We start from the raw sequence: 21984 nt of genomic DNA, 5'->3' as shown, positions 1-21984 counted from the left end.
GCTCTGCTGATCCTCCAGGAGCGCTCTTCTGTGGCGCGGGTCCTTTGATCCTCCCAGAAGCAGCAGAGGTTGAGGGATGGTGATCCCTTCATACCCAGCCGCCCATGAGGCACTGTGCTCCGCTTTACCTCACAGCACTCAGTGGCCAGAGTCCTGGAACACACTCCCCTTGGTGGGACTGGTTGCGGCACAAGCACCTCACCGCGACTGGGGCACCAACTCACCTCTCTGTAGCTCCTTGTCTTCTCCATCGGTGGCTGTTTATACTGACTCCTCTTCCATCCATTCTCACGGTCTCACGGACACGGACTTATAACCTGTCATCTTGCCACCAACCCAATCTACACAGTGTTATGATTCCTAAAATGTGTCTCACCCTTCTTCCTTCCACTGCTGGTCAGGCTTTCCTTTCCTTTAACTTGCAGCAGCTTCATTGCGACGCCCTGATGTGCTTTTCTTTGTGCCCGTGCTAGGATGAGCTGTGCGAGTGTAACTGCTCTCTCTAATAAGTTGCGCTGTGTGATGTGAGTCACCTGTGGGTCTGCCTCTATTGTCTGTTGTTTCTTTCGGCTTCCCACCGTTAGCTGTTAGTGGAGTGCTGGCCATATTGAATGAGGGATTGTAGACCCTCCAGCTGGGGTATTCTCCAAGAGAGAGTTGAAGCCCTTCTGGAAGGCAGATGGCAACATGGGAACGTTGCCTGCATCACCTGGGGCTTTTGACTTGCAAGTTTTCTCTCCCCAGAACCCCACGAGGCATAAAATATCTGCTTGCTGTTTAGGTTCCTAGCAGCTGGTTTGGGCTTTATTTCTCTGCCTTGCTCTATACAGATGCAGCTTAGGAAAGGCAAACGCCTGAGCAGAAACATCCTGGGTGATGTAGGGCCCATTCACCACTGTTCATTTCCTTCAACCCTTGTGTGTGGCCTGCCTTGGTAGCTCCACACTCCATGCTGGGCTTCTCATGCAGTGGACTATGGGGCCGCTGTCCCAGGCAGCTCCTCTGTTTAGCCTGCAGGCCTCATGCCTAGGTTGACAAATGCCTTTAGAGGAAACACTGGCAGTGGTGGCCACCTCTCTTGTACCTTTGCTTTCCCTGGGACCTCAGCCCTCCAGCCCTGGCAGTTTCTGTCAGTCTTCTGACTTCAGAACGTGTGGGAGTAGTTTGTAGTTGTTTCTGGTATCATTTTGTTCAGCTTTCATGTTTGTTCTCGGCGGGAGAACCGGGTCTGGTACAAGCTGTTTCTTCACAGCTGGAAATGTAAGTTGGTATCCGAGGAGTTCTGAATCCTGTTTGGAGTGCCTGGTGTTAACTGCCATATGGTTTCCTTCTGCAGGATGCCGTGTCAGCCTTACTTGCAAGAACTTCAGCGGAGCTGTTGGCTGTGGAGCAAGAACTGGCCCAGGAGGAGGAGGAGGAGGAGGAGGACCTGAGGCCCGAAGAGCAGCTGAGGCCAGGGAGAGACTGGTAAACATGCTGCCTTTCTCTGGGAGGCTCGGGGCATTCTTAGTTTCTCAGAGGAACTTCTGAGGGCCTTTATCAGCTCATATCTTCCTTTGGAACTGTGGCAAACAGTGTGACGTCAGAGAGGGCTGGTTTCCTGGTCAGTAGAGAGTTAGAGGAAGAACTGGTGAGGTTATGGCAAAGGCAGCTCAGTGACTGGGCTCTTTGCCCTTCCTTGCTGCTGGAAATAGCATTTCCTGCTTTCTGTGCTTTCGCTATGATAACTTATGATAAAGCAGCAGTTCTCAACCTACGGGTCATGACCCCTTGAGGGTTTAAATGACCTTTTCACGGGGGTCACCTAAGACCATCAGAAAACACATAGAGTTACATTACAATTCATAACAGTAAGAAAATTACCTTTATGAAGTAGTAACAGATATATATTACAACACGAGGAGCTGTATTAAAGGGCCACAACATTAGGGAATAAGGTAAAATTCTCTCTCTCTCTCTCTCTCTCTCTCTCTCTCTCTCTGAGACATGTCATTTAGGCTGTTCTTTTTTTATTTAAATTTATATTTTTTTAATTCATTCACTTTAGATCCCAGTCATAGCCCCTCCCTAGTCTCCTCCTGCTCCCACTCTTCCCCGCCACATGCCCCTCCTCTCATCCTTAGAGAGGGGGAGCACTTCTGTCCTGTCAACTGACCCCAGCCTATCAAGTCTCATCAGGACTGCCTGCATCCTCTTCCTCTGTGGTCCAGTAAGGCACCCGCCAGGGGAAAGTGATAAAAGAGCAGACAACAGAGTCCATGGCAGGGGCAGCCCCTGCTCCCCTTACTAGGGGACCCCTGTGGAGACTGAGCTGCCTATGCATGGGCCTTCTTTGCTGCATCAGTCTCTGCTGGCCCCCTGGGCCCAGGTTTGTTGGCTCTGTTGGTCTCCTTGTGGAGCTCCTGTCACCTCTGGGTCCTCGTATGCCCCCCGCTGGTCTAGTTAGCTTCCAGCTGTCACAATGTGACTCGCGTCACACATGTATGACTCAGGTCTTCTCGGGTAATGGATTGACATGCCCAGTCATGCTGCCTGGGGTAGGCCTGCCAGACCAACAGTGGCTATTGATTTTGTTTTGTTTTGGTTCACCATAGCCTGACGATGCTAAGAGAGGCCTCTGACGAAGCTGCGGCTGTGAAGGAGGCTGAGGTTCGCCTGGCAGAGGGCAGTCGCTGCAGAGAAAACCCAAGTTCATGCTCCGGCAGGCCTGGCACGAGCGAAGACCAGTGTAGGAAAGAAACTGAGCGTGCTGAAGACCCTAGCCAGCCACCAACTGGAATTCCCACCCTGGTAAACATTTGGCTACAGTCTCCTAAAATAAAACCCATGTAGACGCTACTCCATGAGGTGCTGTTCTCTCCTCTAAGTCAGGATTTATTTGGGTCCAAAGCTGACTGTGAGCAGTTTTTATGGGCATATCACCAAGTATGGAAAACACTTGACAATTTTCACATGGGCCCAGAATATTAATTTTTTTTCTTTCTTCTTGACAGAGACAATACTCACTACTTTATATCTCTCTAAATGTTCTGTAAGGGCACGTCAAAAGTATCATCTGGGGATAGAGTTGTACCTTGCAGCCCTGCATCCGGTCCCCAGCACCACACAAACAGCCACAGTGGGCTGTCATGATGGCACTCAGGAGGCAGAAGCAGAGGCTCATCGGCTCTATAGTGAGCTTCAGGCCGAACTGAGATACCCGAGGCTCTCTCTGTCTCCAAAACTAACCAAGTAAACAATGACCCAACAAAACAAAACAACTTTTTAAATTATATCTTCTGACCCAGGTGTGGTGCTTTTTGTAATCTCAACCCTCAGGAGGCCATGCAGGAGGATCATGAGTGTCAGGCCAGCCTGGGCTCCATGGCCAGCCTCTGTCTCAAACAGAGAAATGGGCGCGGGGTGGGGGGGGGGTTGCACTACTTAATGGCACCAAGTTTCACAGTCTATTTCAGGGTTAGGCATGAAGTAAGAATTTGAAGTTCATCTCGGCTGCCTGGAGTTCTAGCTGAAACCTGCTCTGCAATATAACACTGACTTGGTTAGACTCAGGCACCATGGTTGGGAAACAGGCAACCTGACCCTGTGCATGAGACGTTTATCAAGTGCTGTCATTACTGGGGCATCCTCTAACAAGACTGCAGTACCCATGGGTCCAAAGGACATGGAGACAAGCCACTCTGCAGCCGGTTTCAGGGAACAGTGTCTGCTTTATTGCATGTATGCAACCACTTATATAGTGGGAGCCTATCGGCTGTGGTTGGTTAGCAAGTTACTTCGGAGTAGATAGTGGGCGCTCACACCGCCAGGGTCTCTATGCGGAGAGTACAGACTCGTCCTTGGGCTGTCTGCTGGCCACTCCAGCACAGCGTGCCAGCTCATGCCTGCATTCTCTGCTGCAATCAAGAGCATGGGAATGGGCACCTGGCATAGACAAGCCTCGAGGGTGATGACATGGTAGAGACAAAAGACAGATAACTGCTCGTTCATGGAGTTGGCACTTGGAGGCGCTTCTGCTTTTCCTTCAGTTGTAGTTTTGTTACCTCTCCAAAGATCCAGTCAGCGTCACAGCAGTTGTTAGGCTTGTGTAGTGTGAGGGGGAATTCCTCTTGACTTACAAAATTTATTAGCATTTTGCTTTCATCTATTTATTTTTTAAAGATTTGTTTATTTATTTATTATGTATGCAGTGCTCTGCCTGCATGCACATCTGCAGTCCCAAAGAGGGCATCAGATCACATTATAGATGATTGTGAGCCACTGTGTGGTTGCTGGGAATTGAACTCAGGACCTTTGGAAGAACAGGCAGTACTCTTAACCTCTGAGACATCTCTCCAGCCCCTGACATCTATTTATTTTTTAAATTTTTTTATTTTATTATCTTATGTTTAAGAGTGTATTGCCTGCATCCATGTTTGTGCACCGTGTGGCTGCAGTGCCCAGAAGGTGTCAGATTCCCTGGAATTAGAGTTGCCATGTAGGTGCTGGAAATTGAACTTGGGAGCCTGCAAATGCTGAGCCATCTCTCCTGGTGCTATATTGAATTTTTAATCATTTCTTATCATTATTCCGTGTTCTGACAGAGATCAGTAGTGTTCAAGGGTGATACATGTCCAAGTAGGATTCTTCACAGTAGAAAGCCCCCCTCAACCTCTCCTTTCTGAAACATGGTTCTCAGTAGGACAAGCCCTGCTCACAGCGCTAGACGAGTCTCAGCTTACCGTTAGCTATTTGTTCACTCCCTAGGAGAACGACACACACGTGAGAACAGCATGCACATGACCGTGCACCTGCCAGCTCCTGACGAATCACCAACTTTCATTGCAGGTCGATAAGGAGACGAACACTGACGAAGCAGCTGACAGCAATATGGCAGTTCGCCCCAAAGACCGTAGCAGCCTGAACTCTCGGCAGCATCCCTTCATGAGAAGCAGCGTGATTGTGCGCTCACAAACCTTCTCCCCAGGCGAGCGGAGCCAGTATATCTGCAGGGTAAGGGACAATGCACCAGCAGTGGCGGCCTCTTCCCCTCTGTCAGTGCACGGCCCTCCAGAGCCCAGCTCAGCAACTGCAAATCTGCCTGGAGCCACTAATGGCTAGAGAGGCCATGGGACAGGTGTAGCCAGTCATACCCTGGGGGTTCTTTTTAGTTGGTGTGTTTTCCCATACACTCAACGTCTTGCTGGTGCTAATGGAATTTACTTGGCAAAAAAGTAAAGTTTAAGGGTTTAGATGTTAAGAATTGTTGAACTTCTTCTGTGTTGAGGAACCTAAAGTGACCTAAATGTGTTTTTGCATATTTCATATGCTTTTCTAACCATGTTAATCTTGCTGAAGAGAAAATGTGAATTGGATTTTACAACAAAAGTTGCGTTCTGAGACCTCAGGTCCCCAGTCAAACTCATAGTCCTGTGAAGAAAAGTGTGAGATTTACATCAGCTTCCCAAATCCTAGTTTATGAATTATGTGTTACAGTAAATGGATTTAATATTGCATACAATAAGATAGAGACTTTTAAAATCCTGAACTTATTCAGGCAATAAAATACTTTACCTGAGCACTTTCCCAGAAGCAGAGACTCTGGCCCCTTCCCTTCGTACGACTTTTGTTCTTGTGAGTGAGCCTGACCATAAATGCTAAGACGCTGAAGGAGCCGTTGGGAGCTGTGGGTGTGGGTCAATGCCGTGGGAAAGAGAAGAGCAGGCTAAGGGATGGAGTGAGCAGGAGGGCTCTGTGTGACCTTTCCTGGTAAGGTGACCTTCAGCAGAGCCCGGGCAGGGGAGGAGTGAGTTCGTGCATCCCAGACAGCAGAGGTTCTCAGTGCTGTCCGGGAGAAGCAAGCCACCTGTGAGCTTCAAGTACAGATCTCATTTCTCATTTCATTGGTTTTTTTTTAAAGTTATTGATCTTTGACACAGACTTTAATAACTCGTACCAAACGGCAGCTCTTTCAGTTATTTAAGAAAGCTAAGTTCAGAAAACCAAAGAATAGGGAAGAAATTGTTTATGAGAGGTTTTCTTTAAAATACAGTTCCTGGGCTGCGTCTGTAGCTCTGTGCTCAGTCCCTTCTAGCGTGTGTGAGGCCCTGGGTTTCACCCTCAGCACCAAAGAGAAGGGAAAAGAAGGTAGCTCCCAGTGTCTCTCACTACCTGCTCTATCTATCCTGTAGCGCCTCCTTTCAGATGCCATTAGCTCTGTTGGATAGTTGGTAATTGCTTTATTTCTCTTTTGTCTTTGGTTACCAGCTAAATCGGAGTGACAGCGACAGTTCAACCTTGGCCAAAAAGTCACTGTTTGTGAGAAACTCCACTGAGCGGCGCAGTTTGCGGGTCAAAAGGGTACGTATTCACATACACACCGGAGGGTGTACACACACACCAGACTTGAAGAGCATATTCCAGAGGGGTTGAGTGTCAGCATTCCCAGCTCTAGCGCTGGTGGCTGAGGCCGCTGGATCTGATGGAGCCGCAGCTCTGAGTCACTTCCTGAGCCAGGGAGGATGTGTTCCACCCTGCTTTGGAGCCTGCGGTGATTAACGCTGGAAACTGGTTGACAGTGTCTGTGGGGAAGATGGTTGCTAAGCCTCCAGCGTCAGTGAGTTGAGCTGCATGTGTCTATTGAGGCTTCACTGTCTGCACCATGTCCAGCTCCTGAGTGATTGAGGGGGAACGTAAAACTGGGCAGATATTCCACAGAGGAGTCACACGTGGGTGCTTCGTGGGGTTTCTGGGAGGGGGAGGAAGGGATGTCTTTTTTATTACAAATTTTATAACCTGCATAAATAATTATTTTTCGAGATTAAAAGTTACTTCTTTATAAGTCACTGCTTTCCTAAACAGCTCCTGCTCTTAGGAGATGGCAGCTTACAGGCGTTTTAACCAGACGTGTTGAGGAGCTGAGTGGAGCAGGGTTACTCAAAAGCTTAGTTAATAGACCAGGTGAATCCTGAAATGTGGCTTAAGTTGGGGGTTTCAGCTGGCTTCCGGGAAGGCAGATACAGCTCAGTAATCTGAGAGGATGGTGTTCTGATTTAGGAATACCAGTGTGAAAACTGTAGAGAGGCCTAAGACCTGCATGGCTGTCACAGTGTGAGTTGTGAAGTCCAAGAGGACCCCTGACAGTGCTGTGCCTGGCCCTCCTCACACTGGCTCTCAAGAGCTACCATGCTCAGCTCTTCCCAACTTAGTGCCGCGTGTTGAAGACGATACAGGGAATAAACCAACGAGGCCCACAAGTCAGTGCTACCCTCTCCCCTGAGAGAACTCACTGTTGAGCGCTGACGGCCAACACACCAACACATCGCTGTATGGTAGTCCTTTTTTAGAGGCTCCAGGCACTTTTTTGGGGGGCTGAGGTGTGCATGTGTTTGTGCGTGTGTAACAGGTATGTACATACCACAGCGTGGGTGTGCAAGCCAGAGGACAGCTTTTGAGAATTAGTTTCTCGCTTCTGCCTTGTTGGTGCGGTCTCTCTCGTTTGTGCTGATGTTCCATCTAGGCTTGTTGGCCTGCGAGCTTCTGAGCAATTCTGTCTGTGTCTCCCAGCGTATATGGGTGAGACGCATACTCCCACATCCAGCCTTTTGACTTGGGTCATCTGTCCTGTGTGGTTACCATGTTTACCCCAGCCTGGGAAAGATTTCTGACCCTCAGGCAAGTCGTGTAGGCAAAGCACTTACATGCTTAGATTTTTCTTGCCATGCTGTGCATGTGTTAGAGAGAGCAAGGGTTGAATCAGGGAGCCTAATAACAGTGTTACAGAAGCCCAGATACTTAGTGACCAGGTATACATTGGGCAAAAAGGAGAGGGGATAGAAGACAAAGCTAGTCCAAGCTGGGACCGGTGGGACAGGCCTGTCATGTGACACTCTTCCCCAGGGAAGTGTGAATACCACCAAAGTCCCGCTCATTACCCTTGAAGAGAACTGCTACAGAATAAGGCCCGTATGAAGCCCCAGGCACATGGGAGGCTGACTAGGAGATCACACATTCATAGTTTAAGATGATGTGGCTTTATTTCGCGCTCAGCGACTAGTTTGTGTGGCAGGCTGGCTCAAAACCGGCTCTTCTGTTATCACTGGGTCCCACACTCAGTGGGACCTGCCTTTCTAGCTTTCTGCTGTGTAAAGGTGGAAATGTTCAGATCTCACGGCACCTTTGACAAGCTTCTTCCTAGAGCTCTTACTTTTCCCACTGCTCCGACTTTCACCAGCACAAGCTATGTGGCCATTCCACCTCCTGTCATGTGCAGGAAGGGCAGAGACAGTAACAAGGGTACTGTTACCTCCCTCCACAGGCCGTGTGCCAGCCCACCCTCAGGAGGACTGCTCAGGAGTGCCCCGTGCGCACATCTCTGGGACTTGGAGCTGGACTTACAGGCCTCACTGACCCGCCAGAGTCGTCTCAACGATGAGCTGCAGGCCCTGAGAGGCTTACGGCAGAAGCTGGAGGAGCTGAAAGCTCAGGGAGAAACTGATCTTCCCCCGGGTGTGCTGGAAGATGAGAGATTCCAGAAGCTTCTGAAGCAAGCAGAGAAGCAGGTACAGAGCTCTGGGTCACATGTAAGGGGATGGGGGGGTGGGGCTGGTGAGGATGCATCTTTTGGGGGTGGGCAGCACCTTGGAGGTGGTTCCCAACTTAGGCATCTTCCCATCCTTTCTCTAGGACTTGGGACGTGGCCACCCTGCCATTATAGCACCTTTCCAAATATTGCTGTGGGTAGCAGTTGTGTTGTCAATCTGTGAATGATAGCACCAGCCCCTAGGCAGCCCTGCAATCTCCAATGGGAATGGGGCATCTCAGCCCTCTCAGTGTTTCAGCAAATGCTACATAGTGTTTACATCTCTGCCCTTTGCAGATTCGTCAGCCAGGGTACTTATAAATACATTGCTAATTTTAATGTTTCTAAATTTTCACTTTCCTCAAAGAAAATTACATTTCACTTAATGATATGCATTTGCCTTTCACCCTAAAAACATGCATAGAAAGTAAGATTAAATCACTGAATGAACAATTTGGGTTTTGGTTTGTTGGTTTTGGGGTTTGTTTGTTTGTTTGTTTGTTTGTTCGTGTGTTTTTTGAGGCATCTCAGTATATAGCCCTGGCTGGCCTGGAACTTGCTATGTAGACCAGGCTGTCCTCAAAGAGATTCACCTGCCTCTGTCTACCAAGTGTTGGAATTAAAGGCAAAGTGCTGTCACATAGGTTATATTGTTAGAGGTTTTATGTTTTTGTTTTTTTTTTGGTTTTGTTTATTTTTTGAGACAGTTTCTTACTTAATAGATCAGGCTGAACACTTGAGAGGCAGAGTGAGGGAGATCTCTGTGAGTTCAGCACCAGCCTGGTCTACAGAGTGACTTCCGGGACAGCAAGACTACATAATGAGACCCTGTCTCAAAACAAAAGAGAACATGTAATCCCCCTGCCTCAGCCTCCCAAGTGCTGGGATTACAGGCATGCGCCATTCTGCCTGGCATAAATTGAATATTTTAAAGGGATTGTTTCTAATGTGTGACGTAAATATTACTGACTCTGCCTGAGTATAATATTGATTTACTTCAGGGTTAAGGTTTATATTTTTGCTTAGCAATCTGTAATCATTTCTACACGTAATCTTGAAATGGAGCTTTTCAGCTGGTATGTTACAAGTGCTTAAAAATTGTCTTCTTTTACTGTGGTCCTTTGGGTAGGAATTTGGAGTACAGAAGCTATTTCCTTACAGTATTTGATAGAAAAAGATCCTCGTAACAAATTTATCTTTTGGACCAAAAGGCCTGAGTCCCACCTGGTGGCAGTGTTGAAAAGCAGCTGGACCACAGAGCATTAACATCCTCAGCAAAAGACCCAGGAAGCCCTTGGATTTGTCCATAGGAAACCCAACCACCAATGAAGTCATAACCTTGAGCCTAACAAGTCTTGTAATGCAAATGTTCCCTCTTGGCGCCTTCAGGGGCCTCGTGCTGACACTCCCCGTTTGCTTTTTCTGTATCACAGCGCTCTATAAATTCACCCCTCCTCCCCTGTGACAGTTTCTGTGGGCTCATTAGTAAGTTTGCTTTGCTAGCCCTTTCCATCTGCTTTCAGTTTCGCTTGACTCTGCCCACTCTGAGACACAGCTGTTGCTCCTTCGCTTACTGGTGAGAATGAATGAATGCAGCAGAGTGATAAGACACCGACAGGTGGGGCTGCTGGCCCTTGGGGTTAGGCATGACTGTGGTGTGAGTACCCATAGTCCACCCTGTGCTGGCACTCTGGGACAAGCTCCAGAGTCTCAGCCTCAGCCGTGGATGTCCCTAGCATCCTGTGTAAAGCAAGGGCTTATGCTTGTTCTCCGGTCTCAGGAACTGGGTGTTTTTTGGTTGTTGTTGTTTTTGTTGTTGTTTTTGTTTGGTTTTTGTTTTGGTTTTTTAAAACAGGGTTTCTCTGTGTAGCCTTGGTTGTCCTGGACTCACTCTGTAGACCAGGCTGGCCTCAAACTCACAAGCATCCGCCTGCCTCTGCCTCCCGAGTGCTGGGATTAAAGGCGTGCACCACCACGCCTGGCTCTCAGGAACTGTTGTTCTAAAGTGGGGTCTTCCTGTTGCTTTGCTGCCAACCTCTCAAGATGTCACATCTAAGCAAGTAATGGCAGTGAGAGGGCAGGAGTGGCCACTTAGCTTCTCCAGACACCAGTGCCTGAGACCTCTCTTTTATCTGGGTGTTCCCTATATCTCACCCTTCCCTCTTATGCAGTTCCTAGAAGTGTCAGGCAGGCCTGCAAACATAACACATATAATATTTAATATAAAACATAACACATGTAATATTTAATATAAAATATTTAATATATATTTAATATAATATATATATGTATGTATGTATGTGTGTGTGTGTGTGTGTGTAAGGAGTGATCTCTTTGAAGACCTGATATAACAATTTGTATGATGAAAGAGGTAATTTCCACTTACATCTCTGATTTATTAGCCTTTTTTTATCTGTGCCACAATTCCTTTATGACAGTGGGTACCAATGTTACATGTGTCTGGTGTATGGTGTATCCCCAGTGCATGCTCAGCACCTGTGGCCATACAGGCACTTGTGTCTCACAGCCCCTGTGATTCTGTATAGTCTCAGTATAGCTCCTACCTGAGCATAGCTGAGTATGGTTCCCTTGCCAGCAGTTAGCTACCGCTGTATTGCATGAGTTCTGCTCATGGAACAGGTCCTGTGCAACACACAAGGTGATGGCCACGTATATAAGGCCAATTCTGATCCCTGGCGCTCAGAACTGCCTGGAAACACTGGAGACCAGTCCTCTCCAGTTTGGATTTAAGTACTCAAGGAGGGGCTGGGGATGTAGAGTGCTTGCCTAAAGTACCTGAGGCCTGCGGCTCAGCCCCCCGTACTGCAGAAGATGGAGCCTGAAGGTGCATACCTGTAATCCCAGCACTCCGGAGATGGAGATAGAAGAACTAAAAGTTCCAAGGCTTTCCTCTGCTACATAGCAAGTTCAAGGCCAGCCTGGGCTACAAGAAACCTGGTCTTAACAAGAGTTCTCAAGAGTCAAGACAGGAGTTATAGCTCAGTGGTTGAGCACTTCCCTAACACACAAGAGGGCTTGGGTTCCATTCCATACTGTAGGGGGGGAAAAGTCAAAGATGCAGTGGCCAAGATCTCCTTTGCTTTGCCAGGCTTCCTATTCCAGTTTTGGAAACTTATCTTTAAGATTGACACCTCAGAACTCTCTTCAGTAAAATGATACTTTATCTCAGCATTAATCTGTGTTTGTTTCGATATTAAATGCTGACTCGAATGTGTCCCGTTGGTGTCCGATGGCGGCTGCTGTCATTGGCTCATAGGTAACAGAATCCTGAGCTGTGCCTTCTGATAAGCTTGCTTTCAGACTCCCTCTGCCACCAAGATCATAAGGGAAGGAGGAAGCAACTCTGGTGACTGGGGTCACTGTCACTAGTGGAAGTAGATGCAGAGGCCCTAAGGCATGCGCACCCCCACGTGGGCAGGTCCTATGGCCTGACACCCCTCAAAGGCCCCACTCCTTGATGCTGTTACAAGGACAGTTAGATTACAACATGAGTCTTGGAGGATGACTTCAGTTACAGCCCGAGCCAACTCCTCCGCTCACTGTCGCTGTTCCCTCTGCCTTGTGACAGCTTTACAGCAGGCAGCATTGCAAGGCTCACACAACAAGGCACATTTATACTGCTTTCAAAATGACTCTGGGTCCCTGAGCACAGGTTTTATCTTTATTTTTACCAGCTCTGTGGGTGGATAAACTATCTTTATTGTGTTCTTTTCCCCCTACAACTGAAATTTGTAATAAACAGCTCTAAAAATCCAGGCCATTCAGCAGCTGTGGACGTTTCATTGTGGCAGCAGAAGTGGGCAGTTGCCACTGGTGCACACATACCCACACACCGCCCTTTCACTTCCACCATTTCCTGTGGTTCTGGGGACCTGTAAGAGTTTCATCATGTCATAAGGAAGTACCTAACAGTAACCCTGCTGGTGGCCATAAAAACTATGCCTCCCAGAGGAGCAGAGGCTTAAGGCAGCAGCAGACCCTGGGTCTGCCTCCCCGATCGGCCCTCAGAGTTGTCCTCCACAACACTCCTTGTTGGCAAAGAACAGCGTTTTTTACGGCTTACAATAAAAACCAAACGTTAGTGCCCTCGGACTGTACTTCCCCCTTAGGAAGCAGAGTGAGAAGCTGAGGACTGTAAATCAAGGCTGTTGTGTTGCTTGTTTTATCAGGCCCCTTAACACGGCTGCAAGTGAGTCGATGGACCTTTCTGCAGGTCAGGCTCCCATTGTGTAAACTGGGCCTAGCCACCCCTCCTGGAGTCTGAAGCATGGAAGGCGGCTGGTTCTCTGAGGCAGAGGAGACGCAGGGTGCACTCTGTTCTTCCAAAGAAGCCAGAAATTTCTTTTTCTTCCCCAGATTGTCTCCCTGCCAACATGCCAAAGTTAGGCTATACTGGAAAAAAAAAATGACAGAGGTGTTAATATTCTGTTATATCTGGCTCTTCTCCAAAGTTCCTGGGTGCTCTCATTGCATGGGGAGCAGAAAGTAGGCAAGTCCTGTACTGGCTGTGGGGAAAGGACAAGGCGGGCCAAGGCCTTGAGGAGACTCTAGGGAAAGCTGAAGGTGGCTGGCAGTCCAGAAATGGACTAAAGTCTCAAGAAGCCGAGTGAGCAGTCCCACTGCAGCATGCACAGGGCAGCATGTCTGTCACTCAGAGTGAAAGGAGCAGGGGTCGGTCACAGTCCTGGCATCTTTCCCAGGTGCTGCCTGATCAGCTCCACTTCCCCAGGCCGTGGGGAGAATGGGAGGGAAGTTAGCCCGGAAGGACACCAAGGTTTGCCCTTGAATTCCTCCTTGTAAAGCAGCTTTCAAGAAAACAAAAACCAACCAAACCAAACCAAACCAAGCCAGCCTATGGTTAGCTATGGTCAGTTAATGTGAAATGGAAAGCTGTGGAGACGAAGGCCTCGGGACTCCAGGTGTTGAAATGACTGCTCTGTTGCTGGTTCCTTCTTGTCTCTCACTGGGCCAAGTTCAACTACACACTCACCTGTACTAGGCTAGATGAAATACACGAGGACTCAACGTTAAAGAGGACGTAGAGTCCAGCCGAGAAGGAGCTCGGTGGGTATAATACTGTCAGTCAAACATAGTGACCTGACTTTAGATTTCCAGCAGGATCCAGGAGAGGCGTGCGTGCATGCGTGTTTGTGTGTGTGTAATTGGCCGTGCTGGGGTAGAGCATTATGAAGAGCCCCTTCTGCTCAATTTTGCTACTAACTAAAGCACCCTAATTGTTTTTCTTTTCCTGTTTCCCCTTGTTTGTCTTTTTATTGCTGGTGGATTGTTGCTGTTTTATTTGATGTTATTAGTGGGGTGTAGGGAACTTGAGCCCCTTAGCCCAGGCTGGCCTTAAACTGATGGCAAGTCTCCTGCTTCAACCTTCAGAGTGCTTGAATTACAAGCACCTCATCCAGCTTCTTATTTTTATTTTGTTATTCATTAATTCATTTGTTGCTCTGTTTTGAGACAGTCTCTCTCTATGCACTCCAGGCTTTTCTGGAGCTCTCTAGGTAGCTCAGGCTGATCCAAATTCACCATCCTCCTACGTTAATTTAGCCTTCCAAGCCACTGTGCCTAGCTCTTAAAAATAGCTTTTTAAGTGTTAAGTTGAAAAAATCTGTAGAGAAAACATTGACAGTCTTTTTAGTTTTTATACTTACTACACTCCCTACTCTTTTCTATTGTGTGTTTTTTTTTTCTTTTTTCTTTTTTCTCATTCGTTAAACTTCCTCTGTCTTGTTCACAGCTCTACCCTACCTTCGGATAGAGAGTGTGGCTATCAGAAATGTCACGGGAATGGCTAAACACTGAGACAGTAGGTCGAAAGATGTGTTGGCTCAGGCACCTGAGTGATTTAGTATTAGCTCGTTTAAACTCCAAACAGCCCTTGAAGTACTTACAAAGCAACTCAGGCCCAGGGCTGTCCAGGCCCCTTGCCCAGACTCGTAGCTAGGAAGTGATCAAAAGGGAATTTGAAATGAGACAGTATTGCCCCAGGGTTTGCCATCTTCACCACTATCGTAGACCAGACTGAAGGTAATCAATACATTTTTGCTGATTAGATGACCAATGAATGAGATGTGGAAGCAGCCATAATACTGGTCTATTTATATTAAAAATGTGTGTGTGTGTGTGTGTGTGTGTGCGTGCGTGCGTGCGTGCGTGCGTGCGCACGCGCGTGCGTGCGTGCGTGTTACGGAATATCTCGGTGTCACCAGCAGTAACACAGAAAAGGAATGTTAATAACGTCCTAGTCAGCAGTGTGAACTTTGTCTCAGAAGGGCCCTCTGGATGCTGGGCACTGAGCATCCCTGTGCCCTTCACCTGCAGCAGGTGCTCCTGTGTGAGGGTCTTTGAGCTCGTGGTGTGTGCCGTTGCTCAGTAGGTTGGTTGTACGTTAGTGAAGCGTTTTAACTCACCCTGGGTGCAGCCTCCTCCCCTTGGCAGGAGCTGAGTATGTGGGTGTTGTCCACTGCTGCCCAGCGAGACCCCCTTGACTGCCCAGCATGGCCTCCCAGCTTAGCCTTGCACCGTGTCATCAGCTTCCACTGTTTCCCTTCCTTCGCCAGGCTGAGCAGACAGAGGAAGAACAGAAGCAGGGCCTGAATGCAGAGAAGTTGATGAGGCAGGTCTCCAAGGACGTGTGCCGCCTGCGGGAGCAGAGCCAGAAGGTGCCTCGGCAGGTGCAGTCCTTCAGGTAACCCGCTTCATGGGGCCGGCTAGGTGGTGTCCCTCTCAAGTGTGATTGCACGCAACTCACCTCAGGACTAAGTGAGAGCTGTTGCCACTGTGCCTGCCCTTGGTTTGAATATAGTTCTACATGTCCATCCTGAGGTGACACCCACTGGAAGGCTCCAGACAGATGAGAGCCTGTTGTTGTTGTTGTTGTTGTTGTTGTTGTTATTGTTGTTTAGATTTATTTATTTATTATGTATACAGTGTTCTGCCTGCATGCACACCCGCAGGCCAGAAGAGGGCATCACATGACATGACAGATGGTTGTCAGCCACCATGTGGTTGCTGGGAATTGAACTCAGGACCTTTGGAAGAGCAGGTGGTGCTCTTAAACACTGAGCCCTCTCTCCAGCCCTAGAACCCCACTTCTTATCTTTATGAATGTATCTCACTGAGAAAGCTGTCCCAGCATGTAGAAAGGTACACAAAAGGCATACATCTTTAGGGGGCTTGTTCGCTCATTTTCTGGACCTTCCTTGGGTACCATTCTTCTCCCTCCCAACACACACACACACACACACACACACACACACACACACACACCCTGCACTGTGCTGATCCCTACAGTACATCAAGAGAACAGAACACGTGCTTCCGGCTTCTGCAGAGGGCCTCCAGTCTGAGAAGACAGAGTTCCGCAGCCACGACAGCGCTATGTGGAAGCTATTATGGGATAAGCAGGGACTCTGAGAGCCTCTAGGAAGAGTCTCAATCTGTGTAGGTCAGCTATGCAGATGCTAGGTCAGCTCAAAGAAGCTATCATTACAGTCCTGGGAGGATTTCACCAGCTCCCCTGGCACTTGCTGTAGTGGGTGTGGGCAGCAGCACGGACAGAGCCACCCAGCCTCAGAGGTCAGGCCCAGCTGGGCTGTAGCAGAGATGCCCCAGGCAAGCTTGTCATGTAGAGCAGGGCTCAGACTCCACAGAGCTCTGAATGCCACACTGATTAATTTCATTTGTGGCTTTGGGTACTGAGGGAGCCAAGCCTCTAAGCAGGGAGCCTGTGGGGGAAGGTATTTGGGCCACCACAGTGGAGTGAGACTGAGGTGGAGAGCAGAGGAGAGGAGAGAAGTGAGGACTTCCTGTGTCCTGCCTTCGCACAGCCTGGGTGAACCATGTTATAAGACAGCCTAGGCGCTGGGCACCGTGGCGCGTGCCTTTAATCCCAGCACTTGCGAAGAAGAGGAAGGCGGAGCACTGTGAGTTCGAAGCCAGCCTGGTCTACAAATCAAGCCCAGGACAGCTGAGGCTACACAGAGAAACCCTGTCTACAAAAACAAAAGCAAAAACAGGGCAGCCCAGGCAACTTCAGCCAGGGACAGTCCAAACTGTAAGGTGGGTAAAGAGCCTGTAGGTTCAATGTGGTGGTTGCCGTGGTGGAAACACATCCAAGAGAGTGGGAGGCGGCAGCCAGGGGAAGACATCTGCTGAGTACTGAGGGGGAAAAAGGATTAACCCCCAAATTGTGTGACACAGAAGCCTCAGAGACTGTATCAGACTGTCAGGTAATAGGAGGGTCACCTTAGTTTTGGCCTAGGTTTTGTACAGAGGAGTCGCTAGAAAGCTGCTAAGCTTGGGCCAGCAAGATGGTTCGGTGCACAAAGGTACTTGCACTCAAGCCTGATGGCCTGAGTTCATTGCCTGGAACCCACATGGTGAGAGGTGAAAGGTAATTGCCATGGGCTGTCCTGTGACCTCCACACACATACTGTGACATGCTCACCCATATTCATAAACACACACTCACAAACTACACACACACACACCATGCACATGTGTGTGCACATGCTCATACACAGATACAAATATATGTAAAAGGAAACATAAAGCTTTTAGATTGTGGAGAGAAATAGGAAGAAAGGCTATTTGGGAGCAGAGAGCTTGGAAGGCTGAGTCTTGGCGTCAGACAGGTGCAGCGTGATGAAGGCACTGAGGGCATTGAGCACTCCAAAGCTTCAGTGTGGGGACAGGAAGCTGAGGCATCACAGGTCTGGGTCCTATTTGTAGGGCTGGGGTTTACCCGCCCATTGTGCTAGACAGCCACTGTGGTACTCTTTGGTGTTTTAGCTGTGAACTGACATTAGGAGCCCTTCCTGCTCCGGATGCTGCAGCTACTTCCACAGTAAGCAGCGGTGTCAGCTCTGGAAACTCCTACAACTTCAGTTGTTAAAACCCAAAGTAAAGAATGCCTAAACATTCCTGTTCCCTGTAAGAAGCCCACCTGTCCTGGTGTGGTGGTGCATGCCTCTTATCCCAGCAGGATGAAGGCAGAGGCTGGCAGATCTCTCTTTAAAAAGAAAAAAAGAAATTAATCATTGATATCCCAGAGCATGACGGAGTGAGATAAGACACACCATGTGGGGACTGTGTGATACCTATGGAATGATGCCTAGAGTGGTGAGAGATCAAGGGTGGCAGCGGACGGGGCACAGGCGCACCCTCCTCTTGTTTCATGTGGAGCCAGGAGCCCAGTGTCCCTGGGTGTCATGTTGCTAAGGTGAGGGCTGTAACTGACCAGGCAGGTAAATCCTTGCAGGTTTCAGCAGGGCCTGTGGCTTCCCAGACATCGTGACCACACACTGTAGCCTTTCTAGCATCCTTATTCATCCTTTAGGGAACCGAGCCAACTCTAAAGGCTGCTGTGGCATAAAGTAGCTCTGTCCAGGCTCCTGCCTTCACTCGCCATTTTCTCCCTCTCCTTAGATGTCAGAATGGTCATCCGAGTTTGTGTTTCTCACCTGTAGTCTTTCTCCATCTGCGCTGTTTCTTGTCCCACCCACTCCCCCCCCCCCCACACACACATGTAAATAGATGCAGTGAACAGATTAAAGATAATAAGGTAGAGCGCAATTGAGGAAAACATGGGCAGTGCTTCCCCCATCACGCACGGAGATGATCGCGTGTCTCTCTTAGTGGCCCCGCCTCTGCCTTCACATGCGTTAGTTTTAACAAGCCTCCTGCTATCATGGCTTCTGTCAAGGTCTCTGGGAAATTCAGCTCAGGATTCTGGTCCTCTTAAACCTTCTCCCACCCTGGCTTAGAAATACCTGAACACAGCCTAAGATCCACTCCCTGGTGGATTACAAGTGCTTTTCACTTGGAAACTTGGCGGGAGTGGGGACTTACCAGCTTTGTCTATAGAGGATTTCTAGTCAGGAGAACTATAGTGTACTACAACCTTTAAAACCATGTAGACTCAGCCTGGCAAGATGGCTCAGTGGGGAAAGGCACCTGTCACCATGCTTATGATCTGAGTTCAGTGCCCAGGATGCATGTGGGAGAAGAACACAGCCTCGCAACACTGTGACATGCACACCCCCTTACACATACACTAAATAAAAATACCTATAAAAAGAAACATTATTAAAAATGAAGAGGGCTCTTGTGATTTTTCAGTGTAGTTTCTGGTATTGTGGAAACAGCCTTGGGGCTCTCAGAACTTCCAGCATCGAATTTAAGTGGTTTTTCCTCCGTCTCTCCCTATAGGGAGAAGATAGCCTACTTCACACGCGCGAAGATCAGCATCCCGTCCCTGCCCGCTGATGACGTGTGACCCGAGGCTTAACACTACTTGTCACTGGCTCACTTTCCGAGGGAGGGTCAAAGACTGAACATTTACTTTGTTGTTGTTGTTGTTGTTTATTTTGTGTTGGGGGGCAGGGCTTTTGTTTCCTGTAACGTAACTGTCAACTCTTGAAGAACTTTCATTTCACGCCAATTTCATCAGGTTAATTTGTAAAGTACTCTGAATGTAACTCTTACATACTTTGAGAAGGAAAAAAAAATCACATAACCAAAATGGGGTAATCTGGTTCATAAGCATTGTACAGTCCGTATGTGTTACCAGTGGGCTTGACTGTGCAGAATGGAACGGTGCCTAGTGTCTGCCGGCTGAGCCGACTGCAGGAGGCAGCTGTCCAGCAGCCCTGAGACTGGTGCCACAGCATACCCCTTAGCTAGAGAGCCACACTCTGCATCGAATGTGAGCACTCGTGAGCATCACTCTGAGGCCACCCGAAACAGGCAACCTCTTCCTTGCATCACCCACAGCCCACCACTTCGTTTCTGCACAACAGTTTCTTTTCTGCCCTCGTAAACTTGTCTGATGAAAACAAACGTGTGAAAAGCTGAGAACTAGAATCCGAGAGGTACAGGTGCACCCCTGATTTTAGAGAGCCGGGGTCAGGGACTGAAAGAAAATGGGTGGGAGAGCCACCAGCTACCACAAGACACACTAAAAGGGACTCAGCAGGGTGGCCACTGCTTCCAACACAGCCTGAAGTGGCATGGCTTCCTGTCAGCCTCTGGGCGGCAGGCACTGGGTTTTGTCCTAGGGGTGAGGACAATGCCATGGAAACTCGTGTGGTAGCCCTGGGCTCTGATGCCAGTACACGCAGTGCAGAGGGGACACACCCATGTTCATGAGGACAGGCGGATCTTAGTGAGCTCAAACTTGCCCAGCAGAAGAGAGTTCATCCTCAGGCCTCCACACTCACTAGAATTGAGTTTGCAGCTGTCACCTTTAGGGGATTCTATCAGTGACACACAGGAAGTGATTGGAAGCAGGCACAAAGGGTGTGCCTGAGTGTGGACTGCATCATTTATATTTAAATATATAATTGTATGGATGAACAGATAGCTCGAGATAGCAATTGGTCAACATGTCCTGTTCTCTAGGCTGGGTTTTAACTTACCAGACCCAGGCACTTCTTTTTAACAAAAAAAAAAAAAAAAAAAAAAAAAAAAAAAAGGCTCAGCATAGCTTTGCCAGCATAAAAGTGTTAAAAATACATAGTTCTTAGGTGATTTAAACCATACTTACTCAGTCTGTCATACTGGAAGAAGCTGTGTTTTGGTGAGCCATCTTATATAGCAAGCTAAATTATTTTTATTTTTTTAATGCAAAATAATTTTATAGGAATTAAAAGAAGAAAGGCAAGAAAAAAATCTGTTTTGTTTTGTTTTCTTAATTATGTTCTGCTTGGAATCCCCATTAGTAAGGACTTTTATTTTCATGAATCTATGCATATTTTTAAGAGCTCATTTTTATCAGAATCAATGTTTCTACTCAGCCAAAGCTTCAATTATCAAGTTAACTGCACCTGAAACTTAATCATTTCCCCCTAAATGTTCCACCGCTTATATCCGACGTCTTAGGAGATGTAACTGGACACAACGCTACTTGGGACGAAGAACATAAAAGTATTAGTGGCAGACTGACCACAGCCTCCCAGGCTGCCCCGTTTGCCCTGCAGGTGATGGAGGATGCTGGCTGCTGGCCTTCCTTGTCAAAGGTTGACTTAGATAGCTCTAAATGAAGGTCAGCTGCTTTCAGCACCACAGTTTGACCCATGAAAATGTCCATAGGGCTTTGTGTAGCTGTGCCGTACGACTTTATTTTCCTCATTTATTTATTTACGGTCTTATTTATGTTCTGTTTAATATATAGTTTGGTTCTGGCCATCCTAAGTGTTGGGCTTACAAGAGGCTGTATCGGAGTCTTTGCAGCTGTATGGTCTTCATCAGATTTATTGCTAACTTTTTGTCATACAAAAAGTCTCAGACGAGTATTAAAGAATAAAGTGTGTCTCAGGCTGGTAGTTCACAGTTGTGACTGAGGGGCTTTGGTTTTATTTTACAAAACATGCTCGACTCTAATGTGAGAGAAGTTCATTCTAATAGAATTCTTTATCCACACTCTAAAAAGTCAGCAGTAATCGTGTTATGTGTGTACAGGCAGCTTTTTGTAGGCCTGTCACATTTGTATTAACTCAAATGATTCAAAATGTGTTCTACTAACTCAATCACAAAACCAATGGACAAATAAAAAAGCTAATATTATTAAAAAATAGTTTTAAAGGTAGAATTTATTCTGCACAGGGTAAAAAAGAACTTAAAATTTAGCCCTCAAGTTTGGATTATCAGTATATTATTACAGCTTTGTAAATGAGACTCACATGTTACAGGTACAAAAAGAATATTATTTGCCAAGTGAACAAAGTTGAACTGAGTCTCTGTAGCATACAAATTAAATACTTTTTTGCTATGACTCTATATTGTATTAAATATGAGAAGCTCAGAACTGAACTAAATACTTAATCAGGTTAAATTCTGAGTATGTTTCTGTCTTCGTTTCTCCTGTTTGTAAAAGTCTGCAAATACATCACACAGATTGGCTTCCATCGCTGCACTTGCCCTGTGTTTGTGGATGGAAAGCAAATTCAGTGATTTTTTTTTTTTTAAAACAAAAAGTACATATTTCCGAACACTGCATTTTTAATGTTGCTTGCTAGTCACTTAATTTCCCTGATTGGCACAAATGCAAGAATCTACTTGAACCAAGTACCAAGCAAATACATAACATTCCATGAAGAATTCTTCAAACCAGAAAATTTGTCTCAAATAGTTCTTCTTTAGATTGTTTATATCACACATAAATGAAATGGGATCTTTTCATTGCTCAAGGGAAGCAAGGACTGGCCAGCACATGGTCCCCCGTTAAACTACCCGAACTGGCAGTGTGCTCCAAAAGAGGGCAGCTGTCCCAGGAGGCACTGTCCCCGGAGGCATCAGTCCTGTTACCTGCCACAGAGCCAAGGCAGGCAGGACATTGCACTCGGCAAGACTGGGCACAGAAGCTGGGGCTCTTTTACGTGGCAGAATTC

At 47.6% G+C, this 21984-nt stretch overlaps 1 protein-coding gene across 1 annotated transcript in view; it reads left to right on the top strand.

Moving 5' to 3' along the window:
* Wwc2 (WW and C2 domain containing 2) overlaps positions 1-19284 on the top strand; it is a 166319-nt gene extending 147035 nt beyond the window's left edge. The window contains 8 exon segments of the mRNA XM_051169994.1: positions 1337-1467; positions 2595-2790; positions 4828-4992; positions 6247-6339; positions 8297-8356; positions 8358-8540; positions 15154-15281; positions 18806-19284. Coding sequence (XP_051025951.1) covers positions 1337-1467; positions 2595-2790; positions 4828-4992; positions 6247-6339; positions 8297-8356; positions 8358-8540; positions 15154-15281; positions 18806-18872 — 1023 coding nt within the window. The 3' untranslated portion in view covers positions 18873-19284.
* The last annotated feature ends 2700 nt before the right edge of the window (positions 19285-21984 follow it).

Source organism: Acomys russatus, chromosome 27 (assembly GCF_903995435.1).
Source record: "Acomys russatus chromosome 27, mAcoRus1.1, whole genome shotgun sequence".
Classification (NCBI taxonomy): domain Eukaryota; kingdom Metazoa; phylum Chordata; class Mammalia; order Rodentia; family Muridae; genus Acomys; species Acomys russatus.
This window is presented reverse-complemented; position numbering and strand designations above follow the sequence as displayed.